The sequence below is a fragment of the Amphiprion ocellaris genome, chromosome 9, assembly GCF_022539595.1.
Source record: "Amphiprion ocellaris isolate individual 3 ecotype Okinawa chromosome 9, ASM2253959v1, whole genome shotgun sequence".
Lineage (NCBI taxonomy): Eukaryota > Metazoa > Chordata > Actinopteri > Pomacentridae > Amphiprion > Amphiprion ocellaris.
The window spans coordinates 3,588,291-3,613,298 of record NC_072774.1 but is presented as its reverse complement, the minus strand read 5'-3'; the positions used below and the strand labels follow the sequence as shown (position 1 = coordinate 3,613,298).

Sequence of the window (25,008 nt, the reverse complement as noted above, 5' to 3'; positions counted from 1 at the left end):
AATTCTTTCAAAAGTTACACAAAAGTTAACTCATTCAGAGCAACTTTCATTCATTCAGAGCAACTTTAACTGATTTTAGAGCAACTTTAATGCATATAGAGTAACTTTAACTCATTCAGAGCAACTTCAACTCATTCAGAGCAACTTTAACTGATTTTATAGAAACTTTAACTCATATAGAGCAACTTTAACTCATTCAGAGCAACTTTAACTGATTTTAGAGCAACTTTAACTCATATAGAGCAACTTCAACTGATTTTAGAGCAACTTTAACTCATATAGAGCAACTTTAACTCATTCAGAGCAACTTTAACTCATTCAGAGCAACTTTAACTCATTCAGAGCAACTTCAACTGATTTTAGAGCAACTTTAACTCATATAGAGCAACTTTAACTCACTGTAGAGCAACTTTAACTCATTCAGAGCAACTTTAACTCATTCAGAGCAACTTTAACTCATTCAGAGCAACTTTAACTGATTTTAGAGCAACTTTAACTCATATAGAGCAACTTCAACTGATTTTAGAGCAACTTTAACTCATTCAGAGCAACTTTAACTCATTCAGAGCAACTTTAACTCATTCAGAGCAACTTCAACTGATTTTAGAGCAACTTTAACTCATATAGAGCAACTTTAACTCACTGTAGAGCAACTTTAACTCATTCAGAGCAACTTTAACTCATTCAGAGCAACTTTAACTCATTCAGAGCAACTTTAACTGATTTTAGAGCAACCTTAACTCATATAGAGCAACTTTAATGGATATAGATCAACTTTAACTAATATGGAGCAACTCTGACTAATGCAGAGCAATTCAAACTTTATACAGAATTGTCTGGGTGACCCCAAACATTTAAACGTTAGTGTACGTTTGTTTACAGTGTGATGAGAAACGTTAACCAGGTGAAGCTACCTGTCCTGCCTGCTGAGCGAAGCTGTCCTCCTCGATGTTTGGTGGAAGTAAATCTCCGATCTCCTTCTCCTGAACCCACAGCAGCTGAGGACTGGTCTGGGCCAGAGGAACAGAAGCTTTCACAGCGTCCGTCGATCCCGAATCGGCCGACGGCGACGACTTCACGTCTTTAGCTGCCTGATGTTCTGGACTCCCAAAGTTCACGTCTGAGAGGCTTTCCATGTATCTACCGCCTGCGGTTTTAGACGGGCAGGTCTTCACCGCCCCATGGAGTCCGGCGTCCTGGCGAGGAGGGCTGGGGATGTCGGGCCGGAGGCCGTCGGGCTCCAGGCGGTGGTGCTGGAACAGGAGATCCAGGTTGAAGGTGAGCAGACTGAGAGGCTGCAGCACCAGCAGAAGCTCCTCAAACAACGGCTGGCAGGACATCAGCGACAGACGCATGAAGGAGGACGGGCGGTAGAACGTCTCCAGAACATCTGACATTTCAAGAAAAACTGGTTTTACATGAGATAAAAACATCCATCCATCCAGTATCTATACACCACTTAATCCTCAGTAGGGTGGTGCGTGGCTGGAGTCTATCCCAGCTGACTAAAGGTGAAGGTTCACCTGGACAGGTAACAGTCTATCACAGGGATACATATAGAGACAAACAATCACACTCACATTCACACCTACGGACAATTTAGAATCACCAATTAACCTCAGCATGTTTGTGGACTGTGGGAGGAAGCTGGAGAACCTGGAGAAAATCCACACATGTACAGGTAGAACATGGAAACCCCATGCAGGAAGATCCCAGGAAGGCCGGGATGCGAACCGGGGATCTTCTAGCTGCAAAGTGAAAGTTCTAACCACCATTCTTTAAAAAAAGAAGCTGTAGGAGAAGGAAACTCACCGCTGCATGATTGAAGGTGAGACAACCAGGAGTCAAGAAGTTTGGTGCTGAAAAACAGACAGAAGAGATTAGATAATGAGGACGCAAAGAGAATAAATGAAAAGAAATTACAATGCAGTATGAGTAGAATAAACAAAAAGTTTGATGCTACAAATAGAAAACGGGGATTAGCTCTCTCAATCCTAAAAACAACCAGCAGGTTTCAAAGGCACTCTATCTTTAAAAAAAAAGGCAAAAATGACACCATTTATCAGCCAGAAACTGTAAAAACATACAAAATAATAAAATTTCCAACTTTCATAACTGACTAATAATGTGTAGTTTTCAGTTAAGTTGGGAGATACGATCATAAAATCATAAAATAAAATTTAAAAAAGACCAAAATCTCACTATTTATCAGCCAGAGGTGCAGGACTTTAGATTGCAGAGAAAAATGAGCCCACAGTGAGTAAAAACGTGTGGATTTAATATGTAATAAGAGGTGATTCTTACTTCAGCAGGCCGAGGAGGAAGGCGTTGAACCGGTGTTTGCTCTGTCTGAGCTGCGGCAGCTCGCCAACACGGACTTGGAGGTTGAACAAGGCTTGAGTTCTAGGACCTTTGAACAATTAGAGGATTAAAAAAAACATGTAAGCAGGAGAAAGTAGTGACCAATGGAGGAGTCTGGAGATGAAAAACTGATGTGAAGCTAATCGATATTCTTGTTGTTCGCTTTATTCAGAATTTCAGACAATAAAATCAGCAATTATTCAGTGATGTGAGGGAAAAGTAGAGGCAACAAAAGGGAAAGAACTGATGAAAAATGACTCCACAACATTCTAAAATGACTCAACATGTTTCTAAAGTGATTCAAGATTCTCCAAAATGGATTAAAACTTTTCAAAAGTGACTCAAAAAATCTTGAAAATGGTTAAAAACTGGCCAAAATTACATAAAATTTGATTTAAAAAAATTAATCAAAATATTTTCAAAGTGATTCAAGATTCTCCAAGATGGTTCAAATATTTCCGAAGTGACTCAAAAATTCTGAAAATGGTTAAAAATTGTTGAAAATAACTTAAAATTTGGTTTAAAAAAAATTGACCCAAAATGTTTCCAAAGTGATTCAAGATTCTCCAAAATTGTTAAAAAAAATTTCAAAATTTTTCAAAAAATACTGAAAATGGATAAAAATTCTCCAAAATGACTTGAAATTGACAAAAATTACTCAAAAATATTTCCAAAATGACTTAAATGTTGACAAAAATGACTCAAGTTTCTCTTAAATAACTCAAAACTTTTCCAAAGTGACTCAAAATATACTCAAAATAGTTAAAAATTGTCCAAAATAACTTAAAATGTTCTAAAAATGACTCAAAATGTTTCCAAAGTGATTCAAGATTGTCTAAGATGGTTAAAAATGGTCTAAAATGACCTAAACTTTGCTAAGAATGAAGATATCTCAGGTTTAATAGGGAGGCTGGCTGTGCTACCTGGCCGGGTGGAGGCCTGGACCAGACCCCAGGCAGAGTTGGGCCTCCTGCCTGCAATCAGGTCACTCTGGTGGGGCTTGAGGCCGTCGGTCAGCAGGCTGTGGAGGGCGGGGCAGAGGCACTGCAGCACCAGACGGCCCAGAGATGGATTTATGGTGCTGTCTCCTGATAAAGCCTGAGGACAGACGAGGAGGAGGAGGAGGAGGAGGAGGAGGAGGATGTGCAGCCAGAAAATGGGACACACAAATGAGGGTTTGAGGGTCGGTGTGATGCGATAAGAGATGATTCGGGGGAGGGAGAGCGGAGTTAGTTAGCTCACAGAGATCGGATTATCTAAAGAGATTCTAGTACCTCGTTAACGGAGAAAGACTGAGGAGAGACGGACGAGAAGGGAGGAGGAGAAACGTTTTCAGAGGTAAACAATAGATTTAATACACAGCATTCAGTCACAATAGACTTATGGCACAGTTTGCAACAGAAATGAGGACATCATCAGTAAAATGTCGAATGATTCATGAATGTCAGAGTCAAACAGCAGAGTATTTCCTCCTATAAATGATCAAAAACAAACATTTTAGAAAGAATATATTGAAATGTCAGGCCCCATATCAGAAGCTCAATGCAGCAAAAGTGAATCCAGCTGTGATTTCCAATCAGTCTAACTGCATGAACGTGGTTCTAAAATGAGCTGTGAAGCAGAACTTTCTTTGTTTTTGACCTGTGGGCTCGATCTATGTCTGCATCACGGCTCCACATGGAAAAGACTGAACAGAGGAAGTGAAAAATATGATTTTCAGACTTTAAAAACATGGAAAAGGAACCAGGAAGATCAACTAAAACACATCTGCAGCAGTAATCAGGAGGTATATAGGAGTCATAGTAGCACTAATCATGGCTGCAGTGGTCGTCCTCCTAAAATGACTCCACAGAAAGTGAACTACTTTCATAATCTAGCTGTGAAAACCAGACAGCAGCTGCTTCAGACTCGGTACAGGAGTTATCAATGGAAATCAGAGTTTCTGTGAAGCTCAGACAATGAACATCAACCTCTTTAGACGGAGGATAAGAAAAACTGTTCTTTGACACAAAAAGACAAGCTAAACTTAGCTAAAATGCACGAAAAGAAGCCTGATGAATGTTGGAGAACATTCTTTGGTCAGATGAAGATAAATGAGTTGGTCTCAGATTGAGTCCAGCATGTTTGGTGTGAACCTGACCAGGACTACCACAGTGGATGCATAGTCCTGACAGTGAAGCACGGAGGTGGAAGTATGATGATATGGGGCTGCAAGAGGTAAACATTTATAGATGCACCATGAATGTCTGTGGATAAACCAAAATACTGGCAGACAACAAGCTGGAAGAAGAGAAATATTCCATCTTCTTGAGTTTCTACATCAGAAAAAAGTGAAACAACTCAGACCTGGACCAACATGTGGCCTGACTTCGAACACTGAAAGAAAGTTTGAGCAACACAAACCCTCCAAAAATGTGTCTGACTTCACAAAAGAGCAAACATTCTGCTGTTCGACTGAGAAAAAGTGCAGTTTTGAGGCGATAAAACATTGAATCATTTGACATTTAAGTGATATTTAGACGCGAAACAAAAACAAAACACAGGAAAAACAAAAGAACTGTAAAATCTGACTGACCTTCTGAACCACGGTCCGAGACGAGCTGAACTGAGCCAAGACAGCTTCCACTGCCACGCTGACGGCGCTGACCAGAGCTGCACAGACAAACCGGCATTAAACAGCAACAACAACAAACAAACAAAATGACTTCAAATTTGGTAAAAATGACTCAAAACGTTTCCAGAATGACTCAAAACTTTTCCAAAGTGACTCTAAACATCCTGAAACAGTTAAAATTGTCCATAATTACTTAAAATTGCACAAAATGACTCAAAATGTTTCGGAAGTGATTCAAGATTCTCCAAACTGGTTAAACACTTTTCGAAAGTGACTCAGAAAATCCCGAAAATGGTTAAAAATTGTCCAAAATGACTTACATTTTGACAAAAATGACTTTTCCAAAGTGACTCAAAATATCTTTGAAATGGTTAAAAAATGTCCAGAATGACTTAGAAACAAACAAACCAACCTTTCTTCTCCTGCAGGCACAGCGAGGACAGGCCCAGACCTCTCACCGGATGCTCGCCCATCCACGGAGCGTCGGTCTTCTGGATGGAGCCGGCGAAGGAAACGCTGCGAACAGCTGATGGCGACAAGAGCAAAAACTTACTGTAGAAGTTTAGAAGATTTAAATGAAGGAGTCAGTGAGACATTAGTGGTGTTGGTGGAGCAGCTGAGCAGTGAGGATGGATGCAGACAGACGGGGGTGAGTTCCTGTAAGTTCCAACATCTGGATCTGTGAAGACGACTTTGGTTCAACAGGATCTCATTCACTCACTCAGAAACACAAATACTGACATTCACACGTCATTAATAACCCTCTGAAACCTGCAGCCGGTTTGAATAGGATGTTTAGTTTATAAAAAAAATGCAGAAATTTGTCAATTTACCAGAGCCAGAAATTATAAAGTCATGAAAATTGTCAAATTTTCAGCTTTCTGACATTTTTTCGTTTTTAAAAAGTGCAGAAATTACACAATTTACCAGAGCCAGAAACTGTAAAATCATGACAACTGTTTGATTTTTATCTTTCTGGCAGGTTTTCTTTTTAGAAAAATCACAGAAATTAGCCAATTTATCAGAGCCAGAAACTGTCAAAACATGGAAATTGTTCAGTTTGCAGCTTTCTACCATGTTTTCTTTTAAAGAAATTGCAGAAATGACTCCATTTATCAGGGCAAGAAACTGGAAAAACACAAAAAAATTAAGATTTTCAGCTTTCTGACATGTTTTCTTTTTAAAAGTCATCAAAATTACCGAATTTATCAGAGGCAGAAACTGTAAAAACATTAAAATTTTTAGCCTTCTGGTATGTGATTTTTAAAATAATTGCAGAAATGACTCTGCATTTATCAGAGCCAGAAACTGTAAAACTACAAAAATTGTTTGATTTTCAACTTTCTGGCATGTTATCGTTTCATTTTTTATTTTTATTTTTTTGGTACGCAGAAATCACCCAATTTATCAGAGCCAGAAATTGTAAAATCACAAAAAAATGTCAGGTTTCTGTCATGTTTTCTTTATGAAAAAACTCCAAAATTACTAATTCTACCAGTCAGAAACGGTCAAAACACAGAAAATGTCAAATTTTCAGCTTTCTGTAAACATGTCATGTGTGACATGTTTTTCTGTCAGCAAAATTAACCCAAAACTAAGCTTCAAATCATGATAATTTATCAGAATCACGTCATTCGACATGTCGCATTTTAAAAAATAGCCAAAAACAAACTGTTTACATTAGCCAGATTCAATAGAAAACATAAAATTTGCACTTCTTGGTGCAACAGTGAAGCTACTGTTGACTGAGCTGCGACCAACTCTCACATTACAAAAATTCTGAGACTTTTGGGCAGAATTTCCATCATTCTAACTTCATCATCCTGCACAGACGAGACTCCTGAGTCTCTGTTCATAGTCGTGGTCCTTCTGTTTCCACGGAGACGCAGGACTTTAGATTGAAGCGAAAAAGGAGACAGAAAATGCCCAGAAGCTGCTCGGAGTTCAGAGGGTTAACAGAAATCCACACAGGAGCTTCTGCTAGAATCAGGTCAGATAAAATTCCACACATGAGCAGACGGTCAGGTGATGACTTTATATAAAATGATTTATATAAACTAGTTGGATTAATGCAGACGTGGAGAAAACAAATGAGGCGTTAATTAGTTTCACTAACTGGACAAAACACAACGACTGGAGGCTGCTTTAAATTACAGAACAACGACTTTAAGCAGCTTTTTGACACAATCTTTAACACGACATGCACAGAAAAACACAGACAGACAGACAGGAAGTGACAGACAGACAGGAAGTGACAAACAGCTGCAGGATGATTTCAGAAAAGACGGATCAGATGAGCAGCTTCCTGATTTATAAAACAGATAAATGATTAAAAAAAACTAAAACTTTAAACTGGATTTGAAATAAATAAATAAAAATAACTGCTATTATACAGAGGTTCACCGCTTTGCTATATTACAGATGATGTCGAGTAAAATCACAGAAAAAAACATATTAATTTACATGTTGACATGTTGTAAAAGAACAGGCCCAAACTGAAAATGTAGAAAATAATGTTACACGTATTTTTATAAATAAACCATAAGATTACAATGTTTTACTGTGTTCAAATCAGCCAAAAATATCATAATTTTACTGATGTTTGCAGTTATTTGAGAGAAAATTTATGTAAAATCACAGTAAATTATTTACATAAGTGTAAAAAAATTGATATTTTTATAAATGGTAATTTGTTATTATAATAATAATAATAATAATGATGATAATAATTTATTTTACAGATATTTGCCAATATTTTTAAAAAAATTCATTTTGAGTGGAAAAAAAATATTTTTAGAAATGTTTGTTCTTTTATAATGTGTGTAAAATTAGAGCACAGTTACAAATATCATTATTTTATAGACATTTAATAATTTTTTTTTTTTACCAGTTTAGAGTATTTTATTGTTTTTAACTTATTTTTTCTGGCACCTTTTCTGCCACATTTTCACAGATTTTTTGGGAGATTTTCTCTTTACAGTGTGCAGTTACCAATTATTGTTATTTTTATTATGATCATCATCATTATTATTTTATAGATATCTGCCAATATTTAAAAGAAAAACAATTCATATTAATGACAGAAAAAATAATAAATTATTTTAATTATTAGTTATTATTTTACAGACATTTAATAACCCTTTTTTCTGTTTTTCAACTATTTTAGTCTTTTTTTACTTTTTTCTAACGGATTTTGAGTTTTTTCATGTATTATCTTGTGAGTACAGTTACGTATTATTATTATTACTATTAATATTATTGTTGTTATTATTATTATACAGATATTTGCCAATATTTGAAAGAAAAACAATTCATGTTTATGACTGAAAAGTTATTTATTATTTTACAGACATTTCTTTTTTAGCAGTTTTTCAACAATTTTAATGTTTTTAACTTTATTCTGACAGACTTTTTCATGTATTTTCTTATTAGAAAGCCGAGTTACCCATTATGATTGTTATTATTATTATTATTATTATTATTATTATTATTATGATTACTATTATTATTATTACTACTATCATTATTATTATTATTATTACTATTACTACATAATTTTACTATTTTACAGATAGATTTTTTTTCCAGTTTAATTGTTTTTAACTTCTTTTTTCTGGCACCTTTTCTGCCACATTTTCACCATTTTTTGCTGCATTTCCTTTTTACAGTGCACAATTAAATATTATTATTATTATTTATTATTGTTAGTAGTAGCAATATTTCAGATAACATTTTTATTTGAAAGATACTGAAATATAACATTTTTTTCACCAGTGTTCCAACTATTTTACTGCTTTTAACCTTTATCCTGTCAGATTTTCACAGTTTTTTGATGTCTTGTTCCAGAGCGCCGTTACCTCGTCCTCTAAACCTGTAAATCTGTAAATCTCCAACGTTGGAGTAAAAAGGAAGAAAAAAGCCGAAGCAGAGACACAAACCGACACACAAACATGCAGGATGTGAGACGAGGAAAGAGGAGGAGTAACAGATATCTGCAGAGAGAGTCTTACTCGCCAGGCGTGACGGCGGAGGAGGAGGAGCCTGGTGCAGTTTGGGGGGCAGGGGAGGCGCTCTGGGGGGCACGGGGGGGTAAAGGTTGGGGTAATAGAGCGGGGCGGCGAGGGCGGGGAGGGTGTGGGAGCGGGGGAACAGTGGGGAGCTGAGGCAGGAAGCGGCGGCGGCGGCGCCCGGAGGCGGGGCTCCGGAGCGACGGGGAGGGGAGAGGGCGCCGATGGGGGAGAGGCGGGGGGGAGCGCCCCGGTGCAGGGGGCAGTTCTTGGGGTGGTACAGGAAGTAGGAGGGCAGGGGAGGAAGCTCTTTGGACGCCCTCGCCTTAACCTGCTCCGAGTCTGGAGCGGCAGCAGCGACACCGCCAGAGAACGCCGTCGTGACGTCGACGTTCTTGTACGGCGTCGTGCAGCCTGACGCCTCACAGCTCGGCCTCTCCGACTCATACAGGGAGTCAAAGTTACACACCGAGTCGCTCATCGGTGGAGCGTCTGGGCTAAAGTCATCCTCAAAGTGGAGGGGAGAGCTAAACAAAGAGTCTGGAGGAGCCCGCTGAGGCCCGGCGGTGGACTCTCGGCCGGCGTGGCTGCAGGGTCGAGGATCTGCAGGAGGCTGGGAGGGGCAGAAGCCGGGGCGGAAGGGAGGCAGGCGGTGCAGGAAGTAGGGCTGGGAGGACTGGGAGGGCTGGGAGGAGGAGGGCTGGGCGAGGGAGAGTGGGGGGGAGGAAACTGCTCGGTTTTAAAAGAGTAAAAGGGATGGAGAGGTAAAGAAGCAAGGAGCGAAGCCGTGGACAAAACCATGGAAACAACCGAGTGGGATGGAGAGGTGAGAAACAAACAAACAGAAAGAAAACGAGGCAGAGAAATGGGAAGGAGAGAGAGATGCAGAAAATGTTAGTGTCCGTCCACAGAAAAACAATGTACATTCCAGCAGCAGCAGAATCCGTCATCATGTCACAACATGCAGTAATGCAGGATTTAACCCTCTGAACCCTGAAACGTCATTTATTTAAAAAAAAAAAAAAAAAAAAATCTGGAAAATGACACTTTTTATCAGAGAGAGAAACTGGAGAATTACAAAAAGTTGTCATATTTTCAACTTTCGGATGGTGCTTGGACTAATCATGTGTGATGTGCACTTTAATAAAAAAATTAACCAAATCTAAGCCGAAAATTGTGATATTTCATCATAATCGCTTTATTCTATGTGTCTCCTTTAAAATTTTGCCACATATAAACGATTTGCACCAATAAGATTCTGTAAAAAATAATAAATTCTGGGCTCCTCTGTGCAACTGAAAAGTCATAAATGACTGAGTTGTGATCAACAACGACATCACAAAAAAAGGTCATTTGATTTTAAACTTTCAGACGGTATTTTAGCTAATTTTGTGCGACATCAATCAAGAAAATCAACCGAATCTAAGCTTAAAAGCTGTTTATTTCCTTAAAATTATTGCATTCTACATGTCTCTTTAAAAAATTCCCAAAATAAACCAATCTGCACTATTTAGACTATTTAGAATCTATAGCAAGCGAAAAATTCTGCAGTCCTTGGTGCAACTAAAAAGCCATGATTGACTCAACTGTGACCAACAGTCACGTAGCAAAAATTCTAAGAGTTTTCAGGTAAACTGCTGGCTGTGTTTATTCAAAACTGCCAAAATGACCAAATTTATCAGCCAGAAACTGAAGAATCATTGGATTTTTAGCTTCAACTTCAGTTTTAAAGGATTTATTAGATTACATTCTATATTTTCCATTTAAACATCTCCAAAAATTGCTGAAAGATACATTCAGCATGGTGAAACATCTGTCTACAGCTGAAGCAAAAATGTAAAATAAAAGTTAAAATCTATAGCATGTAGATACTTCACCACTTTTTTCCAGTATCGGTAACACCTACAGACACTTGGAAAGAAATTGCACATGTTGATTGTAGCTTTTTTTTGTTAGTTTTTTTGTAAAATAAATTTAAAAATTCAAATTCATTTGAACTTTATTATGATTTATGACATTAAAGTTTTGTTAAACTGAGTTTCTGTCTGCCAGATTAACCAAAATCTAAACATCATATCATGATAAATTATCAGAATCGCGTTATTCAACATGTCACATTTTTAAAAATTGCCAAAAATATACTGTTTGCATTTGCCAGATTCAACAAAAAATGAAAAATTTTGCACTTCTTGGCCCAAAAGTGAAGTCATCGTTGACTGAGCTGCAATAAACGGACACACTACAAAAAATCTGTGAGTTTTGAGCAGAATTTCTAAGACGTTTTAAATTCTCTCTCCTTCTTTATGTGAAAAATGAGCCACAGTGAGATAAAATGTGATAAAACCTCCAATGTCGGGGTTCAGAGGCTCAAACAGGTCAAACAGTTGATCGACAGTTACACAATGGAATCAATGGAGCTGATTTATGAGCAGCAATAAACACACAGTTCTCATCTTTTAGGACAGGAAATGACATGGTGGCTGTAACACAATAAAAGCTTTTCATCGTCACAATAATAAAGAAAAGTTCACTGTCACTTTCTGTCCCGCTCTTTGGAAGTTTCTGGTTCTCCTGCTAAACATTTAGTACTTTTTGCTGCAGTGCCTTCATCACCTCTGGATCACCTTCTCTGCTCTCTGTCTTTGTTTTTCTACCTTCCTCCCTCCCTCTCCCCGGCTTCCTCCTCCCTCCACAGCCGGCAGAGTAAGTGCTGAGTCAGACGCAGAGATCCGACTGATGCCGCTGCTTCAGGTTCTCCTCAGATCCGTTAAACTCCTGCCTGCTTCACCTGCAGCCTGACGTTCTCCAGAGAGCTACCAGAGGAACCCTACCTGGCTTTTAGACTTCAGCTGCCTCTCATCTGGAACCAACACATGATACTTCCTGTTTCAGACACAGGCGCTCAGTGATTGGTCCGTTCAGGAAGACCCGCCCCCTGGGCCCTTAAAGGTGTACACACCTGTTCCTGGTTTGTTCTGTATTTCACTTTTAGCTCATTTTTCAGGTGCAGTATTTCATTATTATGAGTGATTTTATTTATTAAGTCAGTCTAATTGCCAGTATTACTTTGTAATGGTCTATTCTGACTTTATTTTAGTTTACTTTTTTATTGTCAGTCATGTATCATACTTAAATCTTACTGTTTTTCTACTTTTATTCACTGCATTTCTTATGTCATTTGTTTTACTTCTAAGCAGCATCTGGCACAAGAATTTCCTGTAGGATTAATAAAGTTTTATCTTATCTCATCCTATATACTATTATTTTATTTTTTTTATTATTTTATCTTATATTATTTTATCTTATCTTTTTTATCTTGCATTTTATTATTTTAACTTATTTTCTATTATTATATCTTATATTATATTATTTTAGCTTATCTAATTTCAGCTTATTTTACATAATTTTATCTTGTCTTCTTTTTTCTTATATTATATTATTTCATTTTATCTTAAATTATTTAATCTTTTATTCTTTTGTCTTCTGTTATATTATTTTATCTTATATTCTATTGTTTTATTTTATCATGTTATTTTATATTATTTTAACATATCTCATACAATTATATCTTATTTTTTACTATTTTATCTCATTTTATTTTATATTGTTTTTTCTATTATTTTATCTTTTTGCTTGTATTATTTTAACTTAAATTATTTTATTTGATCATATCTCATATTACTTTATCTTATCTCATTTTATCTTATTTTATATTATTTTATCATATCATATTTTTTTCTTTTATTATTGCACTTTATATCATTTTATCTCATGTTTGATGTCATCTTATCTTATTTTATATTATTTTAACTTATCTCATATTATTTTATATAATTTTATCCTATATCTTATTTTTTCTTAAATTACTTTATCTTATGTCATTTTATCTTATTTTATTTTATATTGTTTTATACTGTTTTTTCTTATATTATTGTATTTAATCTAGTCTTAAAGCTTAAAAACCTTATCTTTTTTCAATCATATCAGTACCATATTTCAGTGTTCCTCCCTCATCTTGCTGTGCATATGTGTCTGATTTTTTTTTCAATAAAGCTTCTGCAAAAACCATTTAATTGGACAAATTATAGATTAGTCATGCAAAATGTGCAAGTTTCTTTAGTTATTAAGCATCAGAAACAGCTGCAGCAGGTTGTGTTTGAGTTAATTTGCATCAGTTTGAGTCACAATGTCGATGCTGAAACGATTTATCGTGCATTAATGCAGATTAAACTCCGCTGTAGGTGGATGCTGACGAGCCGAAGCTTCATTTCTGTGAGGCTTTGCTGCAGCGCTGCATGACATCAGTAACTTGAGCTGAGCTCTCTGTGCTGCTCTGGGGAGCAGGGGTGAGGTTTAAGGGTGAGGAGGACGATGGACGGCAGCATATTAAACATCCCGAAACTGATGGGATTTAAGTCTGACCAGGAGGCAGAAAGAGGGAGGAGATTTGTAGAGAAAAAATAAAAAGGTTTTGGATAGAACTGCAACCAATTAATGAGTAAGTTGTCAACAAAATAACTATTTTAATATTCGATTTATCAGTTTTAAGCTTTAATTTATCAATTAATCAATGACTCGTCTAGTTATCAACTATTTAATTACCTATTTTAATAGTTAATTGATTCATTTTATCAGAAAAAAATCTAAATTCTCTGATTGCAGCTTCTTAAATGTGAAAATTTTCAGGTTTCTTTCCTCCTCTATGACAATAAACTGAATATCTTTGGAGAAAACAAGATGTTTGTTAGCTTTGGGAAACACTGATTTACATTTATCACCATTTTCTGACAAATTGTAGACAAAACAACGAATCAATGAATAATTATTAATTGTGGGCCTCATTCATTGATGTTTCCATCGACATCAAGAAAAAGTATTTGGGAAAAGACGTAAGACTTAAATTTTTTGACTTTCTGACCATAACTGAGGTAAAATAAGCTATTATATTTAGTTTTTTAAATTCTTTTTGCTATTTTTTTGTATTTATCAGGTTAATCGATGTCCCCTTTTCTGTGTTCTGATGTTTAGTTAAGAAGATATGGTTCAAAAATACATAATATACTTACTGAAAATGGTCTCAAAGGGTAAAAGTGTACCAAGTTTCATGCCTTTTTGAAAAAACATCTGTTCTTCAACATCATTATTTGGTTATTTTGATGTTTCTTTTCATTCCTGCGCACACAGACCTCAACCTGATGTCATCACATTTACCAGGAGGCAAAAAGAGGGAGGAGAAAAAACAAAAAGAGGCAGAAATAAAGGCAGAGTTAAAGGGAGGAAGCTCTCCATTATCTCCCCCCTTCAGTCTGAGGAGAGGATGAATAATTGAATAAGGCAGCGATGACATCACACTCTAGTACAGGAAGTACAGGCAGCTCTGTTGGCTCGTGTTACCTTCGCCGGCATCTCTACTCCGCTCATCCCTCATCATCTTTTATCCATCATATCTGTGACTCACGCTCAGCCTCCATCTCTGCTCCGCTCCACGTCTCCTTTACACTAATCAGGCTCCATTTTCAGCCTCAGTTTTTCTTTCCTATATACCTATCATATATTATTCGTCCAGGTGAAAGTGATTTTTCATAAAAGCACGTAATGTGGTGCACTCGCTGTGAGTAAATTGTGTATTTTTGTAGTTTATGTAGCCACAAACTGCTCGATAAACTGCAGAGATGCTGTAAGAATCAAATCTCTGTATCTGAGGATCAAGGTTAGTCTTTATATCATCGCGTCTGCTGCTGCATGTTCTGCACAGTTTTATAATCCTATTCAAAAACAATATTCAAGCTGACCTTCTGAGCTTTAAAATGGGTCAAATAGGAATATTTATTTTAAATATAAAGATTTCAGGAACATGTTTGACTATTTTTTTTGGTCGTTGAACTTGTTTTTCACTGTGTCCTGCAGGATTGTGCACAAAAAAGAGGTATAACTTGGATGTTTAATGTAAAAAGCTGCAATGATTCTATTTATTGTCTACAAAAACCAAAAGATATTCAGTTTACTGTCATAGAGGAAGAAAGAAATCACATCCAAGAAGCTGAAATCACAAAATTTTGACTTTTCTTCCTTAGAAAATTACTCAAATCGATTAAATAACCACTTGTTTGGATAATATGTCAACAAATTTATAAAAAATAGGGTCAATCATTCTTATTTGTCCAAAGAGATACAGTTTATAGTCTTAAAGGGGGAAAGAAACCAGAAAATATTCATATTTTACAGGCTGAAATCACAAAATTTAGATCTTTCTTCCCTAGAAAATCTCTCAGATCAATAAAATAATGAGTTGTCTGGTTAATATAACGTCAGAAAATTGTGAAAAATGTTAATCGGTAGTATTTTATCCAAAAATATTCAGTTTATGGTCATAGAGGAGGGAAGAAACCAGAAAATATTCACATTAAAGAAGTTGAAACAACTAAATTTAGACTTTTTTCCAAAGAAACCTCCTCAAATTGATTAAATGACATGCTTTTCATCAATAAAATGTCAGAAAGTTTTGAAAAATGTTGATTAGTTTTGTTTTGTCCAAAGATATTCAGTTTACTATCATAGAACAGGGGAAAAAAAGAGAATATATTCATATTTATGAGGCAGCAATCGCACGCTGTAGACTTTTTTTCTTTGGAAAATTACACAAATCAATTAAATAACTAGTTTTTTGGTTGATATACTGTCAATTTTTTTTTTTTAAATGTCAATTATTCTTGTTTGTCCAAAGATATACAGTTTATGGTCTTAAATGGGTGAAAGAATCTAGAAAATATTCACATTTAAGAAGATGAAATCACAAAATTGAGACTGTTTATTAATAGAAAATTACTTAAATGGACTAATTGTTGAGTCAAATAATTACAGAAAATTGTGAAAACTTTTGACGAGTCTTGTTTTATCCAAAGATAATCAGTTTACTGCCATAAAATAGGAGATAAACCAGAAAATATTCACATTTAAGAGGCTGCAATCACAGAATTTAGACTGTTTTTCACTTAAAAATGATTCAAACTGCTTATTTGATTATCAAAAAGTTAGCATCTAATTACTAAAAACTTTTTAAAAAGTGAAATCAGAGGCAACAGAAACATGAAGGATTTAAATCCATAAACTTTCCATGCTGTTTTGTACTTTTTATTCTGTTTCTGATGGTTTTTATGTACTAAAAATACACTTTATACTGTAAAAACACACTTAGTTGTACTTACTTCAAGCAGGTTTAACATTTAACAGCTAGACTGGATATTTATTGCAGATATTTGTAATTTAATTAGTCAAAAAGAACATTATCATTAGCATTATTTAATAAAAATAAAGACACTTTCACAGTTTAAGTGTTTCTGTAGCTGAACTGTGACTGGTTTTAATTCCACTTTGATATTTGTACAGTTTAACTCTAAGTTTTTTGACTTTTTGACCATAACGCAGATAAAAAAAAAAGCTATTATATTTAGCTATTTTCATTCTTCTTGCTTTTTTTTGTTTTCACTATTTATTGTGATTCTACAGACCAGACAACTAAACAGTTAATCCAGAATATTACTTACAGGTAAATCGATGTCCCCTTTTCCTTTGTTTTCATGTTTAGTTAAGGAGATGTGGTGCAAAAATACTTAATGTACTTATAGAAAAGAGTCTCAAAGTGTAAAATTGTACGAAGTTTCATGCCACATCTGTTCCTCTCCATTATTTTTTGGCTATTTTGATGTTTATTTTCATTTCTGCACACACAAACCTCAACTTGATATCATCACATTTACCTGGAAGCTTCATTATCATAAAATCACACTCACCTGTGGTTCTCGACTCAAACGTCCGCCCTCCATCGGCTCGTCCTCTCACCTTCACCTCCTCCTTCTCCTCCTCTTCCTCCTTCTCCTCCCACTCTCGGCCCATCGTCCACAGGCTGCTGTCGCTGACCGAGCAGCCCATCTTCTGCGACGGGCACAGCTCCGGCCGGCCTCCCTCCTCGTCGGCCCTCTGGAGCATCTCCTTCAGGGCGGCCATGGAGGTGAGGGCCGGCGGCGGCTGCATGAACAGGGCCTGGGCCTGGGAGGTGTACTCCCACTGGATGCCGTCGCTGCCGATCGTCTCCCGCCTCCATTTCAGGTTGTAGAGGATGTCCGGGTCCGGGGTGATGACCGTGGGGTCGGGGTCGGGCTCGGTGATCACCTTCGTCGGAGGGGAGGCGCTCTTGTTGCGGAATCGCAGCTCCTTGAACGTCGTGACCTTCGGAGCTGGAGGGCTGGGCTTCTTCTGCTGGGTCTCCGCGTGGGATCTTCTCTTTTCTAGCAACGGAAGCTGTGGCGGGGCTTCGCACTCGGGTGTGAAGGCGATGAGCCAGTCGAAGCGCTCCGGTTGCTCGGAGTTGGCGGGTAGAGTGCTGACTTTAAGGGACGGTAAAGATGGCGGAATCGGGGGTAAAGGGCGAGGAGGTGGAGGAGGCGGAGGCGAATCTGGTACCTCGGTGGGGTAATGGAAAGTCTCGTAGCTCTTTGCTTTAGTTTCATGTGTGAAACTGGTGGTGTAGTAGTGGTCGGACGGCACAGCAGTGTTCCTCTTCCTTCTTCTCGCCATCTCCGTGAAGGAGGTGGTTCTTTGGGTGTCTTTGCTCTCGTCTTTCTTTTTGTCGTTGTCCCCTACATCCGCTTTCCCATCAAACTTCTGCGACCTACCTGTGTCACCCTCCTCCCCACTTTCTCGCAGTCTGAAGCTTTGCGACTCTACGGATCGAGGGAAGTTATCTCCGTTGTCCTCCAGTCCCCCGACGCAGACGCCCAACTCCGGGCTGAGCTTGAGGAGCTCCGCTTGGGTCAATCCGGCCAACATGAGCAGCTTCCGTATCTCTACGTCCAGAGCGTGGAAGGACGGAGGGGGAGGCAGGGCTGGGGGAGGCGGTATGGCAGGGGGTGAGGAGGAGGAGATGGAGATGACGGGCGGGGGAGGAAGAGGCGGAGGTCGGGTGGTGGGAGGCGGCAGGGACAGCGGCGTCTTTTCCTGTTCGGCCTGAAGGGCGGCGAGGCGTTGGGCTTCCTTCCGGGCGAGGTGGCGCCTCCGAGGGGGAGGGATGGGAGGAGTCGGGGTGGGGATGGCCGGCAGGGGAGATGGGGTGGTGTAGAGGGTGAGGTAAGGGACCGGTTTAGAGGCGGGGAGGGGAGGGATGGATGGGGGAGTCGGAGGCGGGGATTTCTCGCATCTGAAGGTGGTGAATGTTGGTGAGGAGGAGTTGGGGGAGAAGGTGGTCAGCGTGGGGGAGGTGGAGACGGCCATGGAGGTGGTCTCCCTACTGATGTTGATGTAGGTGTGGAGGTCCGAGTTCACGCTGGCATGACGTGCCGGAGGCTTCGGGGGCCTCGGCGGTGGCTCGACGGGGGAAGGCGTGAGGGAGTCTGGAGCAAGAGGATCCTCGCAGTCCGACGGAGCCGTGAGGTCGACGCCGGCGTCCGAAAACTCCTGAGAGTCTCCCATTGACCCGCCGCGGTTTTTATATAACTTCCAGGGAATGTCGATGTTCCCCATCTCGTCCATGACGTCCGAGAGGTCCTGCTCCTCCAGATCTCCGAGGTCAAACCCCTTCTCGTGGAGTCTGGCGACGTAGGCCAGCTTCACCTCCCGGTTCACCTTCTCCAAGCGATCCAGGTGATCCAAGCGATCCCGCAGGACGTCCCAGTGCTGCTCCCCCTCCAGGTCCCAGCGAGCCACCTGGATCACCTGGCTGAAGCGCTCCATTTTCCCAAACTCCCCCACCGACTCCAGGAAGTCGAGCAGGCCCAGTTTGGCGACCTCAGAGTCACCTTTGACTCCCAAGTAGTCAGGAGAAGGGGAGTCCAGAGCACACGGGTAGCCTTCGTCCGGGGAACAGGGGGCAACTGGGGAATGCGACGTCAAGACGAAAGGGTTTCGGTTGAGAGGAAGTGATGGAGGTGAGCGAGCAGGAGGCTGCAGCTCGGGGTGGTCTTTGGGGGAAAGATTGTCGCAGATGGAGGCAGATTGATCTGCACAGTCGGACTCCAGATCAGAGCAGGAGCTGATGGAGGTGGAGGACGAGGAGGTCGAGGAGGACAGCGAGAACTCCAGGAGGGATGGGGGGCAGTCGCAACATGAAGGTACCAGAGTGTCGTCATCATCGTCGTCATCATCATTATCATCAATATCAATATCTCCGCTGCTTTCGTCATCGTCGTCTTCCACCTCCAGCTTCTTCTTGTTGTCCAGCTCCCTCTTCTCTTCCAGATTGGCAGCAGGCCGGGCAGGGGGCTCCAGCTGGGCCTGAGCCGGCGACGGAGGCTCCTTGGATCCGGTCCCATCCTTCCTCAGGGGCATGGAGGGCGGAGGAGGCGGGAGCTGCATCTGCTGCCGAAGGGAGATGGTGTTGTTGTTGTTGTGGTTGTGGTTGAACATGCTGTTGTTGTCCTGCGGGGAGCGTCCATCGCAGCACAGGCACGGCAGGCTCGGCTCGTTGCAGTTCGGGTCGAGGGGGAGGACGGAGGGAAGCGCAGGAGGCGGAGAAGCGGCGGCGGCGTTGGCAACGTTGGCGGGCGCGATCTGGTTTGCTGCTGACGCACGGGCGTTCTTCGGTTTGGGTTTGGTCGATTTGGAGACGGTGGAGGACGCCTGTTTCTGTGAGCTCAGCCTGGATTGGCTCACCGGGGCTCGAGGCGGCACCCTGGTTCTGGACAGAGCCGCCGGGGTCTTAGTCGCCCGCCGAGGGGAGGGCGCAGCGATGGTGTTCATGTTTTTATCCTCCCTCTGGAAAGCGTTTGACTTTGGCCCCGCCGAGGCGTTGGTCCGCCTGCTGACGTCGAAGCGTCGTGGCTTGGGAGGCTGAGAGGAGCAGCTGGAGGACTGCATGGTGGGACTTCTTAGGATACGCTGATATCTCTGTTGCTATGGAAACAAGGCCGAACTGATCCAAACTATGACGTGGCGTGACAGTCACATCTTGGCTTGACTCCCGAGATCCTGCAACATCAAAGGAGACACACGGTGAATAATAACTACGAGCAATTTTCTTACTCTACACATGTTTTCATTCCAGTCTTTGAAGTTCATCTGGACCAATCATTAAAACTCAGCTGCTCCGAGGCTTTTTTTTCCTGTTTTATAATCATCGAGTCCTGTGAGGACACCCACCATGACTCACACTGAAGGAAAAAACATCACCGTTCACAATGAATATACGTAAAACTATTAGTCAGTTAATAAATTGACAGAAAATGTGAAATTTAAATCATAAAAATGCTAAATGGGGTTGCAAATAATGATTATTTTCTGCATGAATCCATTAGTTGTTTGGTCAGAAAATGGTGAAAAATGTTGATCAGAGTTGACAAATGTCTTGTTTTGTCCAAATATGTCCAGTTTACTGTCATGGAGGAGGAAAGAAACCAGAAAATATTCATATTTAAGAGGCTGCAATATCAAAATTTGGATTTTTTTGCTTAAATTACTGCTTAAACTGATAAATTGACTAGCTGTTTAATAAATAAAGATACAGAAAATTGACCAAAAGGGTAAAAAATGTTGATCAGTGTGTCCTAGAGATGACAAATTTGTCGTTTTGTCAAAAAAATTCAGTTTATTGTCACAGAGGAGGAAAGAAACCAGAAATATTCACATTTAAGAAGCTGTATTCAGAGAGTTTAGACTTTTTTTCTTCAAAAATCGTTCAAACTGATTGATCTATTACTAAAATAGCTCATGACTCATTTAACATTTGACATATGAAATAATCACATAATGCCAAATATTGTACATGTTCCAGATTTTTATATGTGAATATCATTTGCTTGTTTCATATTTATGACAATAAATATTTAGGTTAGCTGGAGCTACAACAATTGATCAATTAATCAATTAGTGTTCAACTATTAAATTCATTATTTCGATTACTGATGAATCGGTTTGAGTAATTTTATTTTTTTTTACCCTTTTGACCAAACAGAAAATTGAATAATATAGTTGCAGCCGTAGTCCTTGTGAAATTTTCCAAATTTTCTGTCATTTTTTTTAAGCCAAACAGTCGATTAAAGCAAAAAATATCTATATATCTTTGAATATTATATTTATTTAACTGTGTAGATCTGTTAAACTACTTTCTGACATTTTATTGACCAAACAACTAGTCAATTAATTGGTTGTAGTGTTTTTTTAAGTCTAAATTCTCTGATTTCAGCTTCTTAAACATGAATATTTTCTGCTTTATTTTCTCCTCAATGACAGTAAATTGTACATATGTGAACATTTTTCACTATTTTCTGACATATTATTGAACAACATCGAATCGACTTATTGGTTTAAGCAATTATTTAAAGCAAACAAGACATTTTCTGACATTTTATAGACCAAATAGCTAGCTAGTTAGAGTTATTTAAGCAAAAAAAAGACACTTTTTTTTAAAATTGCAGCTGCTTAAATGTGAATATTTCTGATTTCTATGACAGTAAACTGAATATCTGGGGTTTTTTTTCATTTTATAGACCAAACAGCTGGTTGATTTTTTTAAGGAAAACTGTCCAAATTCTGTAATTCCAGCTCCATAAATAGGAAAATTTCTGGTTTCTATAACAGTAAACTGAATATCTTTGGACAAAAAAAGACATTTTGTGACATTTTATCAACCAAACCACTGGTCAATTACCTGTTTTGAGACGATTTTTAAGGAAAACAGTCTAAATTCTGTTATTTCATCTCTGTATATGTGAATATTTTCTTGTTTCTATGACAGTAAACTGAGTATCTTTGCATAAAAAAAGATATTTTCTGATATTTTATAGAGCAAACAGCGAGTCGATTACTCATTCTGAGACAATTTTTAAGGAAAACAGTCGAATTTTTTTTATTTTGGCTTCTTACATGTGAAAATGTTCTGGTTTCTATGACAGTAAACTGAATATCTTTGCATAAAAAAGATATTTTCTGACATTTTATAGTTGATAAATGGTTTGGGCGATTTTTTGTTGAAAAAAAGTCTAAATTCAGTTTTTCAGCTCTGCAAATGTGAAAATTTCTGGTTTCTATGACAGTAAACTGAATATCTTTGCACAAAAAATACATTTTGTGACATTTTATAGATCAAACCACTGGTCAATTACCTGTTTTGAGACAATTTTTAAAGAAAAAATTCCAAATTCTGTTTGGTCAGCTCCATAAATGTGAATATTTTCTGATTTCGCTCCACTTCTATGACAGTAAACTGAATATCTTTGCACAGAAAAAGACATTTTCTGTCATTTTATAGACCAAACAGCTGGTCGATTACTCATTTTGAGGAAAAAAGTCTAAATTCTTCAATTTAAGCTCCATAAATGTGAATATTTTCAGATTTCTCTCCTCCTCTATGACACTAAACTGAACATCTGTGCATAAAACAAGACATTTTCTGTCATTTTATCGCCCAGACAGCTAATAGAACTCGTGGACAATAAAAACCAAACACCATCTGCAGCGGTGTTCCTGCTGGTGTCCTGAACGCTCAGAGACCTCCTCCGTTAGGCTGCCGGGTCTCTGCAGGACACCTGGTAGCGACTCTCTGCTTTCACATGACATTTAATTATTATTATACATTGCACCCACACTGAGGGAGCGACACCCCGTCCACGCTAAATAATCGCCAGCTAATTTCACAGCCTGATCACTGTCACTCCTCATCTGCTCTGCCGGTGAGTTTAGAGTGGAAATAAGACCCTGGAGCATGAAGGAATGAGGCGGAACAACAAGGATGCTGCCTGTTTGGAGCTTCCACTGCCCTTCACACCACTGAGGAGCAGGAACCAGTGTTTACTCCAGGGCCCTGGACACAAAAAAAGCTCACAAATCAGGGCTAAAAAGGCAGCAGATGTGGAAGTGCAGCCAGCATTGAAGCCTGCAGGTATTGATCCTCGGAGCTGATGGAGAGGGATAGAGGGATGGATGGATGGATGGATGGATGGACGGATGGACGGATGGACGGGTGGATGGGTGGAGGAGGGAAGGAGGAGGTTCCTGCATCCCATCCAGCACATCCAGGCAGCCGCATCAATCCCACAAACACACAAATAAACACTAAATATCACACATAATACCCATATAATACACCCAAAACGCGTTATTGTCATATTTACAGCCCGACGTTGCAGCAGGATTGCAGCATTTCTTCAATCTGCGCAGCCTCCGTGCGCCAAAAGCAGCATTTTATTTATTTTTAAAATCCCCGCAGCTTCGGTGTATCATTAGAAATATTCATCTTAATACATGTGGTGGAATCAGAGGAGATAAAACGGACTCACCAGCAGATCGACGTAAAGATGGATGAAGGTCTCCATCTCGTCCATCCCAGTCCGAGCGAATGTGAATCCCGACAGCATCAGCAGCTGTCTTCTCGCGAGCGTCTAGCATCTCCTCCTCTTCCTCCTCCTCCTCTTCCTCCCTCCTCCCCGCTCCAGCAGAACAAACCAAACCACACCCCTCATCTCCTCATCGTCACGTGGAGTTCTTCCTCTTCCTCACTCATGTTCACGTTCACCTCCTGCAGGAATTCATGGAGAGAATGAAGAAGAAGACACTTTCATTTATATGGATATAAAATAATATAACATAATATGATATATGATATGATATGATATGATATGATATGATATGATATGATATGATATGATATGATATGATATAATATAATATAATCATATCATATCATATCATATCATATCATATCATATCATATCATATCATATCATATCATATCATATCATATCATATCATATATCATATCATATCACATAATATACATCTATGCATTATATTATGACATTAGATGACATTATACTATATTTTACTATATTGTACGATATTATATATGATGCTATATTATAATATACTACATTGCATATTACATGTGTTCTATTTTAATTTATTTGATTATCCTCCATTCAACTTTGTTTTAAATTAATATAATGTGTGTGTATACATTTATATATGTGTGTGTGCAATTTTGTTTCATTAGATTTATTTATTCTATTTTATTTTTTGCTTGTTTTCATTTCCTATATTTTAATTTAATTTTTTAATTTATATATATATATATATATATATATATATATATATATATATATATATATATATATATATATATATATTATAAAAATGATACTTTGTTTCATTAGATTTTTTTATTCAATTTTCTTTTTGATTTATTTTATTCATTAATTTAAATTTTAATTTAATAATATAATAAAATACATGCTATTGTCTTGTATTATATTATATTATACATTATATTACACATTTTTCAGTCTACTTAACTATTTAAAATAATATTTATATATATATATATATATATATCATTAGATTTTTTATTCTATTTTATTTTTTTCAATAAATTTAAATTTTATTTTATTTTATTTGAGAATTATGATGCTCCTCTATTTTAATGTTTGTTGATTTTATATTTGAAGTGTTTTTTAGTGTTTTGAAATGTCCTATATAAATAAAAGTATTTTTATTATTTTTTATTAAGAACATTGAAGTGTTGTTGGGATTTTGACACATTTGGGGTCTCAGGGAAATTTTATTTTTAACATTTTAATCCGATAACTGAACCGTTTCCAGATTAATCCAGAGTAAAATGAATGCAGTCAATGATAAGTCAGTTCATCAAACTTTTTCTGTCCTCAACCTCCACGATTCAAGAACTGTTTTCATTAATTTTATTGAATTTAATCGCATTTTTTTCTGTCTGACCTTTTAAAATAGTCCAGGAGAAGAGATGCAAGACCAAATCATCTGTTTTTAAAGATTCAAAAACATCAGTTCAGGATGCTGTTTGTGGTCACTGATTTTTCATTGATCGTTTTACTGTGTTAATTGAATTTTACTGTGCCTGTAAAATGTCAGAAAACAGCTCAAAACTGTACAGAGCGCAGATTTATGACTTTAAACTGCCTGTTTAATGCAATAAAAACACAAATAAATGTTCAGTCCCATAAAGTCTGGAGTCAGTTTTTGTAATTTTGCAGATTTAAAGTATTAAAAATAATCAGTTTTACTTATAAT

General features: G+C 38.2%; 1 protein-coding gene across 2 annotated transcripts in view; it reads right to left on the bottom strand.

Annotated features, from left to right (window-relative positions):
- Positions 1-23,405, bottom strand: part of rusc1 (RUN and SH3 domain containing 1) — a 32,060-nt gene extending 8,655 nt beyond the window's left edge. Inside the window, exons 1-9 of one of the 2 annotated variants that reach the window (XM_035941339.2) lie at positions 23,247-23,405; positions 16,773-19,941; positions 8,986-9,711; positions 5,388-5,501; positions 4,937-5,013; positions 3,285-3,459; positions 2,305-2,410; positions 1,813-1,859; positions 915-1,390 (exon numbers count right to left, since the gene is read on the bottom strand). In XM_035941339.2, coding sequence (XP_035797232.2) covers positions 915-1,390; positions 1,813-1,859; positions 2,305-2,410; positions 3,285-3,459; positions 4,937-5,013; positions 5,388-5,501; positions 8,986-9,711; positions 16,773-19,830 — 4,779 coding nt within the window. In that variant the 5' untranslated portion in view covers positions 19,831-19,941; positions 23,247-23,405. The remainder of the gene's footprint in view (positions 1-914; positions 1,391-1,812; positions 1,860-2,304; positions 2,411-3,284; positions 3,460-4,936; positions 5,014-5,387; positions 5,502-8,985; positions 9,712-16,772; positions 19,942-23,246) is intronic. The other variant, XM_023294891.3, reaches the window with a different exon arrangement.
- Between the last annotated feature and the right edge of the window lie 1,603 nt (positions 23,406-25,008).